The sequence below is a fragment of the Acipenser ruthenus genome, chromosome 9, assembly GCF_902713425.1.
Source record: "Acipenser ruthenus chromosome 9, fAciRut3.2 maternal haplotype, whole genome shotgun sequence".
Lineage (NCBI taxonomy): Eukaryota > Metazoa > Chordata > Actinopteri > Acipenseriformes > Acipenseridae > Acipenser > Acipenser ruthenus.
The window spans coordinates 12058525-12072880 of record NC_081197.1 but is presented as its reverse complement, the minus strand read 5'-3'; the positions used below and the strand labels follow the sequence as shown (position 1 = coordinate 12072880).

The following is a 14356-nucleotide window of genomic DNA, read 5'->3' as shown; positions in this document are numbered from 1 at the left end:
CCAGTGCATTGCAGTGTTTTTTCTTATCTTATATCCCTGCCTTTGAGCTACCGTCAGTGTACTGCCCTGCTTCTTTTGAAAAATGACAACATATGGGAAGGGTTGCCTACACTGCGTTATGAGTGAAGTTACTCAGAACTTTACACCCAGTTTAGAACGCGGTCACAGAGAGCATGCATGTAATCAATTTACCAGGAATCAATGGAACAAGGGCATGTATTATAATAAATATTAACCAACAAGGCTAGCACTGTGAGGTTCAAGTATAAAATAGTGTCGTAGAGCACATGAACATATAACTCATCCGTGCAGAACCTTTAGTTCAAATCACAGGTCATCAATATAATATTGTAAAATGATTACCCTTTTAAAGGGATTCTGTCCCATTCTGATTTCTCAAACGCTAAGCACTGCTGGGCCTGTGCAGTGCATGTTTATTTTGAATGTTTCAGTAGTTTGCTTCGCTTACTTTGTCACTCTTAAATTCTGCCAAAGACCCTTAAGATATTCAAAAGCATTGCTGGTGTGAAATGAGAATTTTATTATTGGATGCTTGCAAATGTATTTGCTGCCATGGCTTTCAAATGGTAGTCTACATGACTTGATTTTGGAAAAATACAAAGCAGTAAATGAAATAAAAGTATTTGGATTTCCATAATTTAAACAAAAATAAAATGTTGTTTTTTTTTTGTTTTGTTTTTTTACAAATCATAAAACACATGCAGGTGATAATATACCTCAAGGGCTATGCATAAACTGTACCATCTAGATTTATTCCTGGAACATTGTACTTTTTTCTAATTCATGTTGTCAGTTTGTTGGCATTTCAGTTTTAGGACTGTGATAGTGGGTATACTGTACAGTGACAACAGACCTTTTTGTTCATTTGCATACAATTTGACTAACCCATAAAAGAGTTTGATGCCAGTAAATTGTTTATTTTGCATCACCAATAAAATCTGTAAAGCAGCAGAGGAAATTAATCACAAACCTTTTGTCACTTGTTTTTACTGTCAATTTTGCCCTGGGAATAGAGCGCTGCAGATTTGTTGACATTTAATAATATCTTATGTTCCTATTGAAAACATTTAGAATGTGTCAAATAAAAAACATGATGCGTGAATATTATAATGTATTCAAATGTTATACGCCAACTTGCTTTGCTGATACAGTTTCAAATGCATGCAGAGCTGGTAGGTTTGGCAACTGTTTTGGACTTTTGTTTTGTTTGTTTTGGCCCAATTCATTTTAACCACCCAGCTGCTTATCCCGCGATTTCCACGTGGACCGCAAGCGAGTCAAAATGTGGCACTCCCGTGAGAATACTTATGCAAGCAAGATATTTTAGTTTTTTATTTTTCTTAAAAATATTTCCCAACATAAAACCAATGTCACCTTACAATAATTGATTTTGAGTTTCAGTGTTTTAAAATATCAAACAGAACGAAATTTCAATGTACCATTTGTAATTCAGTAATATGAGAGAATTGGTCAGGGGTCTGAATACTTTTGCAAGGCACTGTGTATATATATATATATATATATATATATATATATATATATATATATATATATATATATATATATATATATTCCCTTATCCATAGACTCTCAGGAAAAAACATGAATAAATCACAAGGGTCAAAGTTAATATTAAGGCTGGTGCTGGAGCCAGGGTAGGGTAATGATCCGGAGCAGTTTTTGCAAAATGAAACTGAACTGTACAGCTTAGTTTTGGGTGAAATGCAACAAATTATTGAAGATATTTTATTAAAATGTGCATGGCATGAAAATATATAGATCTGAAAACAAATATTTACATTATCTGTGCAAAAATGAGACAATCCTTTTCTCTAGCTACAGATTTAGTTTAGAACTCTTCATTTCCCCTTGTCCCATAATCAATTAGGAGGCACAGTATATCCGACAGGCAAGCTATGCAGCTGTTTCAACACATTCAAGTTATATAATACAACTAGAAACAAGCTATAGTTTGTGCGTTGTTTCAGATGGTCTTACAGAACTGGATCCATACATCTTTAGCCCCATTTGCCAAAGGAAAGATTGATTATCACCAGAGGTGCTTGACCCGCACAACACCACGTTCACATCCAGATGAATCACAGACGCCCTGCACTCTGTGATTCATCTTCCCTTGCTTTTTGCGGCTTCAACAGAAGCTGTCCCTTTCAGAAACCATGAAGCTTGTAAAACAGCACATATAAAACTCATATTTGAAGTCACCCACCTGTATTAACATAAACGTTTTTATCTTGTCAAAAAAAACTTGCATTACAAAGTAAAGCTTTTTTTAAACACACATTCATTTTATGAACTAATATTGAATGTAGTGGTCTGAAATGAAGACGTATAAGGTATATGGTTGGTCTGTGTGTTGAATTAGCTCTGCCACCATGCAATCATATTAATATACACCCAGATGCATGGGATTTATTCCGCCAGGTAAGTTGGTGTGTAAATCATATTTAAATTCTCCCCTGGGGAACTGAATTGCAGTTTGTGAACATGATAGTGACTTTAAGGTAAGGATTAGGTGTAATGTAGATGCTCCTGGAGCATTTGGCTGTGGATGGGTAACATGGGGCATGTACAGTGTTGGTTTGCTTCATAGACATTCTCATTTAATATACTTAGACTAATGTTTCATTTTTATTTAACCAGAGATTTTTTTAAAATTATATGTGTGTGTGTATATATATATATATATATATATATATATATATATATATATATATATAAATGTCTTTACATCTATCACCATCTTTTATTAAAAAAGTTAATCCCTTATGGTCCTCAGTTCCACAACAGTAAAGAAAGAAATATGATTGGACAAACATTCCGTAATCTTTTTCAGCACAGCATACGTCATGTTTTCATAGGTTTTATTGTTTGGATGTTTATATATACAGTCATATCTTATTGTCGTCAACAACAGGGTATTGCGCAAATCAGAAACGCTGCATCCACAGTTTTACTGCTCATAGGCCTGTATTATTGTATTCCGGTTGTTCAGAATGGTTGAGCAAGGAATGTTGAAATCTGCAGCAACATCCTCTTGTATGGTGATGTATTATTCACCCCTTTCAACACCTGTATATACTGTATATACTGTATATATATATATATAGAATATTGACGCAACAATGTAAGCCTATAGGGCCTTTCTGTGGCAGCCCCTGCAGGCTCTCTCTCATGCTCCGTGGATGGATAGCTGCAGGCTGGTGTTTCTGTAGGCGAAAGTGGACCACAACAGCGAAGCCTCATATCCCAAACTACGCACCACTTTACCGTGTGCATTTCTACCCTATTGAATTTGATGGGGCTGAGGCCTTTATTGGCCATTTTATCCTACATAACCCCCTTACTGACTACATATATTGGCAAAATAGAACAATATATTTATATTATATATTAATTATTATTATTAATCCGCACATTTTTCAATCACAAGGCCATCTTACAGGGAATATGTACCCCAAAATATAATCCATTTTCTAGTGATGGGAGTGGACTGAAGGGTATTAATGCCCCTCCCCTAGTCCCCTAGTTTTGTGAAATACTAATGAATTAATTTATATTTAACAATAATTTAGTATAAAGCATTTCTGTGTCATTACTGTAACAGTTCAGTCATTAATGAAACAAAATAAGTTATTACGGTATACACATTCTGACCTTGCCGAACATATAAATCATGAAATAAGTCTAACCTATTGTAAAAGGTAGGGATAACAGGGTACAGGTGCTGGCCATAATTAACAGCAATCAAGGCTTAATTGTCTTGTGTATTTACCTGGAAAAGCAGGAAAAGAGTTTATTCCTTTGTCTGTCCTGGGTTGTAGAGTTTGTCAAGTTGTCCCCACTTGTTCCAAGGTAAGCTGGTTGCGCTGTCTTAATTCTCTTTCTAGTGATTGGGTATTTTTGAAGGGAGAGTTCCAGTGTATTTTGTGTACAGGACGGCTGTTCCTCTGAACTCCCTGACCTAATTGTTTTTAATTGTCTTTTCTTTTAATGATTCTATAGCCAAACGGCTTATTTTCTGTTGCTTTAGAGTACGGGTCTCCAACCCTGGTCCTGGAGGGCCGGTGTCCTGGTTTTTGTTCCAACTGTACCCTAAATAACTTATTTGCACCAATTAAGTGCTTACTAGAAGCTTAATTGGTCCAATTAATTTATTTACTGTTCAGTTAGAACAAAAACCAGGAGGGACACCGGCCCTCCAGAACCAGGGTTGGAGACCCCTGTTTTAGGGCATTGGTTAGAACATAAGAACATAAGAAAGTTTACAAACGAGAGGAGGCCATTCAGCCTATCTTGCTCGTTTGGTTGTTAGTAGCTTATTGATCCCAGAATCTCATCAAGCAGCTTCTTGAAGGATCCCAGGGTGTCGGCTTCAACAGCATTACTGGGGAGTTGGTTCCTGGGGGAGTTGTACTGACTTTGTGTTTTTTCTCATTGAAGGACATCAGTTAGCCACTGCTTTCTTGTCTGCTGCTTTTACCTGGGTTTTCTCTCTGTTCTTACCTGTGTCGTGCCTTATTTAAAAGTGAATCATTTTACGTTGAATCCTCCTTTTGTGTATTAAAATAGTTCTGTTTTGAGAATAGTTTCTTAGGAGGAGCTTGGTAGGCTGGGCTGCTTCATTGGAGACAGGTGTGCATCCCTCTTGTTCTATCCCCTGGACTCATTCCGACTCCAGAAACACCTGTAGGTTCATTCATTTTATTGGTATTTAGAATATTTCTTTGAGTTTCTTTTATATTGTTTCACTACCTTGTTTCTTATTTATACATGGTTTTCTATGCTTGTTTATGCACTAAATATGTAAGTTTAGAGCACTGGTCACTATTGTTTAGCATTGTGAGCACTATTTGTTTCACTGTGATGTGCCTGGCTGGGTCTGGTCTGGGGCTTGTCTGGGGCTTGGTGAGTAGGGTGAGCAGAGGTGAGCTCACCTGGTAAGCTTTGTCCCCGGTTTGTGTCAGTGCTTGGTCTGCCTGTGCTCGCTCTCGCTTTATGTTTTCCAGTGCTAAAGAAACTTTGCTACAGAGGACTCAAGATTTGTGTTCTTTGAAAAACTATTTTTATTACTGTTAAAATAAATGATCCTGCTCGGACGAGCATAACTATAACTTTGTCTTTCATTTAGTTGGAAGGGGCTTGTATCGGGGAACCATGTGTTATTTTATATTCCATACCTCTTTGAATTCATATTAGAGCTTCTCTTCCTCTTCAAACTATAGATGGCGTAGTTGAGGCTATAATTATATTTTCATGAAACTGACGACCGCTACACTATAATCATGTGTTAGTAAAACATTTAATCATAGCATAATACCATGTACGGTAATGGCACATAATAAACCTAATCAATCATTTTCAGACAGTGTTTGAAACGAATCTACTCACCCTTTGGACATGTTGGAAATGATACAATCTCTTTTCATGATCACATGATCAAAGGTGTGGTTTTCAATGGCTTTTTAATCAAAAATAAAACAAATATTTTAAAATAGTTCATAGTTATACTATGATACAACATTCCTTTTTCAAAAAATATTGTCATGTTTTAAAATTATTCGATGAAATACATTTGTTTTGATGAGAAAGTACAAGAGCTGGAAGTGGGGACACTGCACTTTTATAGAAAATCACCCTTAAATGTAAATATTGCATAAAAATAATGATGCATATTTACTAAATGTTAATTAAAACAGCTAAAGAAATATATGTATACTGCATCCGACAATTAAATCGGGGGAATCAGGATAATGTAGAGGGTGGGTGTGCGTGCAAGGGGTTGCATGTTGTGTGTGTGCATGCAGGGGGTTGCATTGTATTGTGTGTGTGTGTGTGTGCAGGGGTTTCATGTTGTGTGTGTGCGTGCAGGGGTTGCATGTTGTGTGTGTGTGTGTGCAGGGGTTGCATGTTGTGTGCATGCAGGGGTTGCATGTTGTGTGTGTGCGTGCAGGGGTTGCATGTTGTGTACGTGTGCAGGGGTTGCATGTGTTGTGTGTGCAATGGATGCATGTTGTGCGTGTGTGTGCAAGGGATGCATGTTGTGTGTGTGCGTGCAGGGGTTGCATGTTGTGCGTGTGTGTGCGTGCAGGGGGTTGCATTGTACTGTGTGTGTGCGTGCAGGGGTTGCATGTTGTGGATGTGTGTGTAGGGGAATTGGGGTGCATTTTTGGCGTGAAAGACGTGGGGCAGGGGTCTGAGTAAGGGGCGGAGGGAGCGAGGGGATATAAGGGGGTGCGTGGAAAAGACCAGGATATATATATATATTATTCCTGGCCTGGTAAACTGAAGTGCATATTCATAACATGTATTGGAACCCTTGCATATATGTTTTAATACATGTATGCATACACACAAAGTCGTGTGTTCCAGTTCATAATACCAGGTTGTTCCAGTTCTGTGTATGACAAAATTACAAAACAGCCATGACATTTTACAACTTCAAGTAAACTTAAATTGGGGGTTCATGTTTAATGCTGTCTGCATGTGGCACTAAATTATGCCTACTACTGCTCAATGAAAAGCTTCCTGCCTTAAACATATTTTTGTAAAAAAGAAAAAAATATTAATAATAAATAGCAAATAAGTACGTGATGAAGGAAACTAATTCCAACTTTTCTCAAGATAAGTATACGGCACATATACATTGTGCCTGTTGACAACTGTGAGTCATTGCCTGTGCAGCAGTACACACAGGCTTTATCTGTACATGCAGTACCAGAACATCGGGCAAAAAAGAAAGAAGAAAACAAAAACACGGTCTGCCTACGTGAACCTCTTTTCCTTAGAACGTGAACACTCAGCCACTGGCTTTTCCTTTTGTTTATCCTGCCTCAAAATGAAGTTTCCTCAGGCGTTTTAACCAGCGTGTATTTCCTCGCCTTTTTTTTTCAGGGTGGGCGCACACAATCCTCCGAGATCTGTGCTTGTTGGTCACTCTACACAGGCAGCAGGCAAATATTGTTTCACTTTTCAGATTGGAAACTCTGGATGCTGCAAGATTTCGCAAACAAACAAAAAAACGTCTCTTTAATTTAAATGTGTGTGCTAATGTTTTAAAAGCTTGAGTCATGCGAGTATCCCTTTGGAAATACAAGCCGTCTTGAAAAAAAACAAAACATCTCATACAGAAATTACACGCCGTTTCTTTCTGTATGACTGCTGGTGAAAATACATCAACCTGTTGTTACTGCTGTGGTAGATTTAAGCACTGCATTGCTGAGCTACTTTTCTGCAGGGAACCAAAGGAGCAATTATGCAAAAAGTTGGACCAAACTTTTGAGGCCAATCACTGCGGTAACAAATACTTATCAAGGTTAAAGAAGTTGAAGAATTTTAAAGAAGTCCATTTGGGATTTACTATTTAAAGTGGTTGCCATCGAAAATAATATCAACGTTCCCAATGCAATTATCAGTGCTTTTAGTAATAGTTCTTGCGAACTATTGCCATCAAGGCATTGAAGCCCAAGGCGGATCTATAAAATCTTTACGATCTTCAAACATAAGGCGAGAAGGTAAGTTTTTCTCCCTACCAACTGTACTTGTATAATAGATAGATGCATGTATAAATGCGTATATTTCGACTTCAATTTGTATGATTTCTGCTGCAGCGGCTGTCTGGCGACTCCTGTTGGAATATCTGCAACAACAGTGCTGCAAAAGGTGTTTTTTTTTTCCCTTCTGACTTTTGACCGACTGTTTTAGGTGATATAAATTAACCGTGTATTTTACTGACTTGAGACAGCAGGCACAATACTGTCATATGTTCGCTCGTGCACAATGTGATATAATTTAAGCATAATCATAATTATACAACACTGTATAATGCAATATACCACTTAGTTAATTAATTAATTTAAATTAATTAACTAACTGCCATACATTTATTGTCATGCCAAATAGCGTGGAGGGATGAGTCACTCTAACTTGATTTACACAGTTTTTGTTTGGAAATGTATAATTGCTCATTGAGCAGAAAATAGTTGCTCAAACAATAGATAAAGCAGATACAGAACGAGTCTATATTATTTTTCACAAAGGGTTCCCTAGAATTCAGTGAAGGTTAGTCTAATGTATGAAATCCATAACAAGAACCACAGGCTGGCTAGGGAGAGTGTTCAACAAAGCAAGCTAAATTAAAAAAAGAAAGTCACTGAAACTAACACTTGTCTTCATTTCTGGACAATGAACCCGACAGACAGATACTCTTGCTAGCCTGTGAGTCAAATGGCAAAAACTAAAATGAGGAATTATGTTCCCGACCAAAGATTCCAACACTATTCTCTTCTCTGTGTAGCATTTTAGTGTATATATAAGCAAGTAATTATACAGTAATTGATAATAAGAAACACGAGTATATTTTCTAGTCATACACCAAAATAGGACAAAAAAATAAATACTTGTATAATGGTGAAATCCAGTGTATTATGCAAACAATTGAATGTTAACTTACACAGCAGCTGTCATAATTTCACCAACAATCACTCACCATAACTTGGCTTGATTTAATTGTCTCCTGGTTGCCTGGACAATACCAAGTATAGTATTATTAAGCAATTTACAGAAGACTCGGCCTTGTGAACTATGCATCAGCTACAGAGTCACTTACAACAACATCTCACTCGAAAGACAGAGCACAAGAAGTTAAGTGACTTGCTCAGGGTCACACAACAAGTCAGAGGTTGAGCCAGGATTTGAACTGGGGATCTCCTGGTTGCAAGCCCTTTTCTTTAACTGTTGGACCACACATGTGATTTGTATTCTACAGAAGTGTCAGTCCTCAGTCCTCCCAATTTGATTATTAAGTATGTAACTGAAGAACCAATCTCGCTACATTTTTATCAGGTTAATGTGTTGCACTCTCTTTGTCATTTCAGACATGTCTGGGTAAGACCTCTTAACATAGTTTTGAACTGTGCTTCATAAGTATTTTAGGTGACCATAAAACATCTATTAGACACCTGCTGGGAGTAGCGTGCACTAGGCTTCTATGACCAGGATGTTCCAGCAGTTATTTAAGTTGAAGCTGGGCTGGCATTACTTATACATTGAGTAAAGTGGTGTCAAAAGAGGTTTTCTGGTTTGAGCTTGTCTTTCCATACAGCCCTGTAGATCCTGCGATTTCCGAAGTGAAACAGCTGTGCATCTGTAATTCAATTTGTTATAGATATTAATAGCTCTCTAATTGCAGTCAATCAGCCTTGATTATCCTCTTGGCATTTGCCCATACACTTGACTTATTAACTGAGGGTCATTCTTCATACAGCAGCACAATATCTGCCATTACATATTAATCTGAAAAGCATTTCTAGAGAATTTCATGATAATCCAATGATTAAAAAAAAAAAAGAAAGGTGCAGTGATGTGATTTGTTTGAACTTCTGAAATCATCTGTTTTAATACCATTTGCAAAACAAAGTTGCCACCATTGGATTCATGAGCTTTACTGTAGTGTATATAAAGAATAAATACGGCATTGCTCACATATGTGGAAATATTGTGTGGAATACTGTCACTTTTAGTTACATACATACAATACATACATACAATACATTGTATGTATGTATTGATTTTCTTTTTTTGCCGTATGGTCTTCATTTATTCCCTAAACAATAGAGTCAGTGAACATAGCTGGCATGGTTCTTTAATTTTCTTTAATTCAACTCTTTCTTGTACAATATTGATCAATTTTGAGGATATGAATTTGACATTGTTTTATTGATTTGAAGCCTTGTTGTGTTTTGGGAGCCACATCAATTGTGTCACCCCCTTGTCAAAATCAATTCAGGAGTCCCCTATTTAAACTCAGACTGAGCCTTTCCCTTTGTCTCAATTTCTTTGCTCCATAACTTCCCCTCCTCTACCTCTGCAATGGTGTCGTCCCTCTGGGGGAAGGTTCTCGTCCTATTGGTGACCACAACTCTAAAATTATTTCATTTAATTAATATTCTTTGGTTGTGTTCACATGTAGCCAATCCAGGGAGTTAACCTCACAGTCTAGGCTTAGGGTTTTAAAGTTTAAGGGTCTTACATGGCAGAATTCCTTGTAGGTGCCTGGGATTTAGTAAAGAGAAGCAATTCAAGATAAACTAGGCATACAGTGAGTTCACTTTCCAACAGTTACCCATTGTTTCACATTGTTTTGTCAGTACACAAGCAGAGGTGTTGACCAGACCATTAGAAACCTTTCAAAATCTTCTTCTTGGGAACCGGTGAAGTGATTGATCTGACACTTTGCATATATCATCAGCAACCAAACTCACTTCAAGTTTGCGAAGCAGAAGTTGCTGCGATAAAGTTTACTATCAAAATGTCTGCCACAAATTTTACTGAAATGCGCCCCTAACAGCAAACTGCGTTTATTTGAAAGCCGCTTGACCAACAAACTCCAAACTTGGTAGGCATCGTCCCAGTGACAATGGAATACAAATATATCAAAATTGTGATGTTTTGTAAAAACAATATGGCCGCCAGACGTACATTTACGTCTTGCATTTAAAACTGCTTCAGTTTAAAAACAGTTTACTTGATTAACTCCAAACCTGAAAACCATCATGCCTGTGTCAGTACAATTGACTTTTTCAAACGTTGTGTTTGTGCGTGAACCAAGATGGCTGCCTGATGCATTTTTTGGAACAAACTTTCAAAATCTTCTTCTGGAGAACTGGTGAAGTTAGTTATTTCAAACTTGTCAAATATCAAGAACTAAACCCGCTTCTTAAGTGTTTGGTACTGGGGCTTGGGAGCCGTAAAACTGCCTGGCAGTTCTAGTTTATTATTATTATTATTATTATTATTATTATTATTATTATTATTGTGGATTATTGTTTAAAACAGAAGATATTGTTTTGATTTCAATTGTTGAGCAATTTGTAGGTTGTAAGGTACAATATTCTACCACCAGGCAGAATCAAAGAAACAGTTACACCTTTAAAAGGGAGTGATTTTTTTTTTTTTTTTTTACCACAATCTACAAATGTTTTGACAATTTAATGGTTAAATTCTGCTGGCATTTCACATTTATATTTCCACTTTGAACCGGAGAGTAGCTATACATAGTTACCAAGGTAACTTGTCAAGAGGGAACAGGCAGCAATGCAATAATAGCTGAACTGAACATAACAGTTAGAAAAAGCTCAATAGTCACCCCAAGCTCGTGATTTATATCCCATGAAACACATTATTGGTTCTGATTTCTGGTCATTTCTAACAAGAAATGGGTAATGAATGTCAAGTAGGTGGTAAATACAGTTGTTTTGAAATGTTTATTATAATGTGCCAGGTACTGTACGCTTTCTCGTCGCCTGTGTTATTTCCATTGCTTTGGAGGAAATACAATTCAGGCTTCTCTACAGTTAAATATATAATTCAAATCCTGAAAACATAAAAGTGGTACATTGTCAGGTATCCCAACACTACTCATGCGATGTGTTGGAGTTATTCCTGCTGACAGAAAGGTATTTTGCCTTCTTAGATACAGATATTGTTCATATGGGAATTTTTTTTTTATTGTGTAGGGGTTTACACAGTCTCAAAACTGCCTTTTTATGGAAACATTACATTTAACAGTAAAGCATTTTTTGGTAGTTTTGAATTCAAGGGAACTGCAGTGCGTTGTTCAGGCCCAAGGCTTTGTTTATAGAGAGCTGGTGTTGGCAACAGCCTCCCAGAAAGTTCTAGGAGGTCTGTGTAAACATTCCGTTGTGTCACCACATGCATGGTATTAAATATCGGTGCAACATCTTGTCAAATAACACAATGCACGCGCCCAGCTTTCAGTAAAACAAGTGCAGCCCAGATTTGTCTGTACCCTGGCTTCGGCCCAAGTGTGTAACCTTTTAAAAAGTAACGCAGCTGTACTGTACCATTTACTTTGAAGGAAAGCAAGTACCATGAGCCCGATTTTCAACTGTGCTGTAACAATAAGGCCGAACAAGGATGTTATTATTAAACTTTCTGTAATTATGGCTACCAATGCTTAAAAAATGTAATACCTATCAGTAAAACTATGTATAAGTACAGCATAAATCAGTGCTTTAGTGTTGCATACCAAAATTGCCTAGTTTTGATAAAGAGATGCCTTTTTCTTACTTGAAAACAAAAAACAATAAACTTAGTCACACAGCTGGCTGTGATAAATTTGGAAACTGTTAAAAAAAAAAAAAAATCGCTTTTTTGATTTTGTATTTCTGAGTTTTGAATAAATGTTTATCAGTAATGTGTTATATATTTATATATGTGTTGCATTTATATAGCACTTTTTATACAAAAGTAACGCCAAGCACTGTACAGTACATAGCAGAAAAAGAACAAACCACAATATATTTGTATAGCATGTCACACATACAACTGCCAAGTCAAACCATTTAAATAACAGTATGCACATAATACAAAAGCAGCAATTTTAAAGTTACATTAAAATCCACTAAGATAAGAAAGCCATTTTATAACTTATAATACACATTCCACATGCTCTTCAAGTTAAGGCTAGCAGTGTCTGGTGGCTAAGTGGGATAAATGTGTCTTACCAAAATAATGTACTCAGTTATTTTTGCTTTCTATACCAAAGAAAATCTAGGAGATCAGTGATAAAGAGGTCATTTCTAGTTTAATCGAGCCATCAGCAGAACATTGTTTCCAAGAGCAATAATAGTATACAGTTGAAATTGGTGATTAGTTAATGCTTTAGAGAATTTCAATATTTCAAAGCCCTTGGGTAACTGGGGCATTGCCAGGACATATTATCTGATGAAGCTGAGGCATTTTGTATTCTGTTCTTGTCCATGTTTAATATTTATTTTTTGAATACAATACTTATTTTGTCTCTAAAGGGAAAACTGGTGTAAAATTATCTACTGTTCTGTCTACTGAAAAAGTATTTTGCCTGCTGATTTTAATCTTTAAAGAGAAATCGGAAATACTGTGGCTTAATCTGACATGTTGAAATACAGTTTTCTTTGTGGACAAGATACAGGTCAAGTATAGTGACACGATGTTGCTGATAATTACACACGTCAATACAACAAGATGTGCCTGGATGTTGGGAATGTATTAGAATAATTCATTAACTTATAGGCCCAATGGCAAAATGCTTAAGAGTTTAAAGAGCTTGTGAAAAATATGTATCGTTTACTGATTTTATCATTTCAATGTTTTCCTGTAGTCAAGCGCTACTGAAGGACTTTTCCCAGCAATACTCCCCTCACTCACACTCCCAAGCAGAGATTACCGCATGGATCCTAATTGGAGCAAGCCTGTGTTTATGATTATCTGCCTCGCTCCTCCCCAGTCCTAGGTCTTAGCAGCAAAACCTGCTGCGCAGCAGTGTGTCAGAACAAGCGTGCCAGAATACACACCCCACTGAGAGTTGGCAAGTCTTCTTCCGACACATGAAATCTGGGTCAGCCCACAGACTAAACGTCTCCTTCATAACAAAAAGGGAAAAGTATAATTGTATGCAAGGTGAGCAAAAGGAAAGTAAATAAAATGAATAGTTCTTGTTAATGGTAATTTTAGACTTTTTAAGATTGTAAATGTTCGGTGTTATTGTTGTCACGTTGTGCCATCTGCATTTTCATAATATTTCACTTCTTACCTGTTTAATGTAGGTTCTCCATAAGTCGTATTGTTGTTTCTGTTTTGATAGTTAATAACTATGCTGCTTACTGTCTATAGCAGCGGTTCTCAATCTGTGGTCTGTGGAAATGTTACATAATTATGGAAAGGAAGCGGCAGCATAGTTTATAGATCCCAAAATTTGAGACCTTAAAAACTCAATTACAAACGCAAGAAAATGCATGCATTGAGAATATCTTTTGGAGTGTCTAAATGTATTCTTTACTAGAGAGTTTGCGTCTATTGCGCTCACGTGCACAGCCGCTTGTAAAGTAAGGGATAGTTGCATTAACATAAGGCTGATTTGGGGTTGGAGGCACAAAGTGAAGTGCCTTCAACCAACAAAGCCATATGTTAGTGCCACACAACACACAAGCCCTGGAGTGTGTTTTTCAAAAAAACAAACAATTTTATTATATATATCCTTCCGCTTTGGAGAAAAAATAGTCCATCAAACAAGGTTCTATGTGTTGTAAACATTAAACTGGAGGTTTTCAGCATTTCCATTTATTGTAATTAATTAAAATGAATGAATCCTCCGTGCTGGTCTCTATAAACAGAGCTGACATAACCCGCAATGTTAGCCTTGTTAGTGACCAAGCATTTAAAAATGCCAGTCATGTATTTTTGTTGATAATGAAAAGATACAGAAAAAGGAGGCAAAGACAAAGTTCACTATCCACACATTACAAAAATACATTAT

At 36.8% G+C, this 14356-nt stretch overlaps 1 protein-coding gene across 2 annotated transcripts in view; it reads left to right on the top strand.

Annotated features, from left to right (window-relative positions):
- The first annotated feature begins 6700 nt into the window (after positions 1-6700).
- Positions 6701-14356, top strand: part of LOC117407401 (platelet-derived growth factor D-like) — a 47003-nt gene continuing 39347 nt past the window's right edge. For both annotated transcript variants that reach the window (XM_034012387.3, XM_034012386.3), the window contains exon 1: positions 6701-7553. In XM_034012387.3, coding sequence (XP_033868278.1) covers positions 7442-7553 — 112 coding nt within the window. In that variant the 5' untranslated portion in view covers positions 6701-7441. The remainder of the gene's footprint in view (positions 7554-14356) is intronic.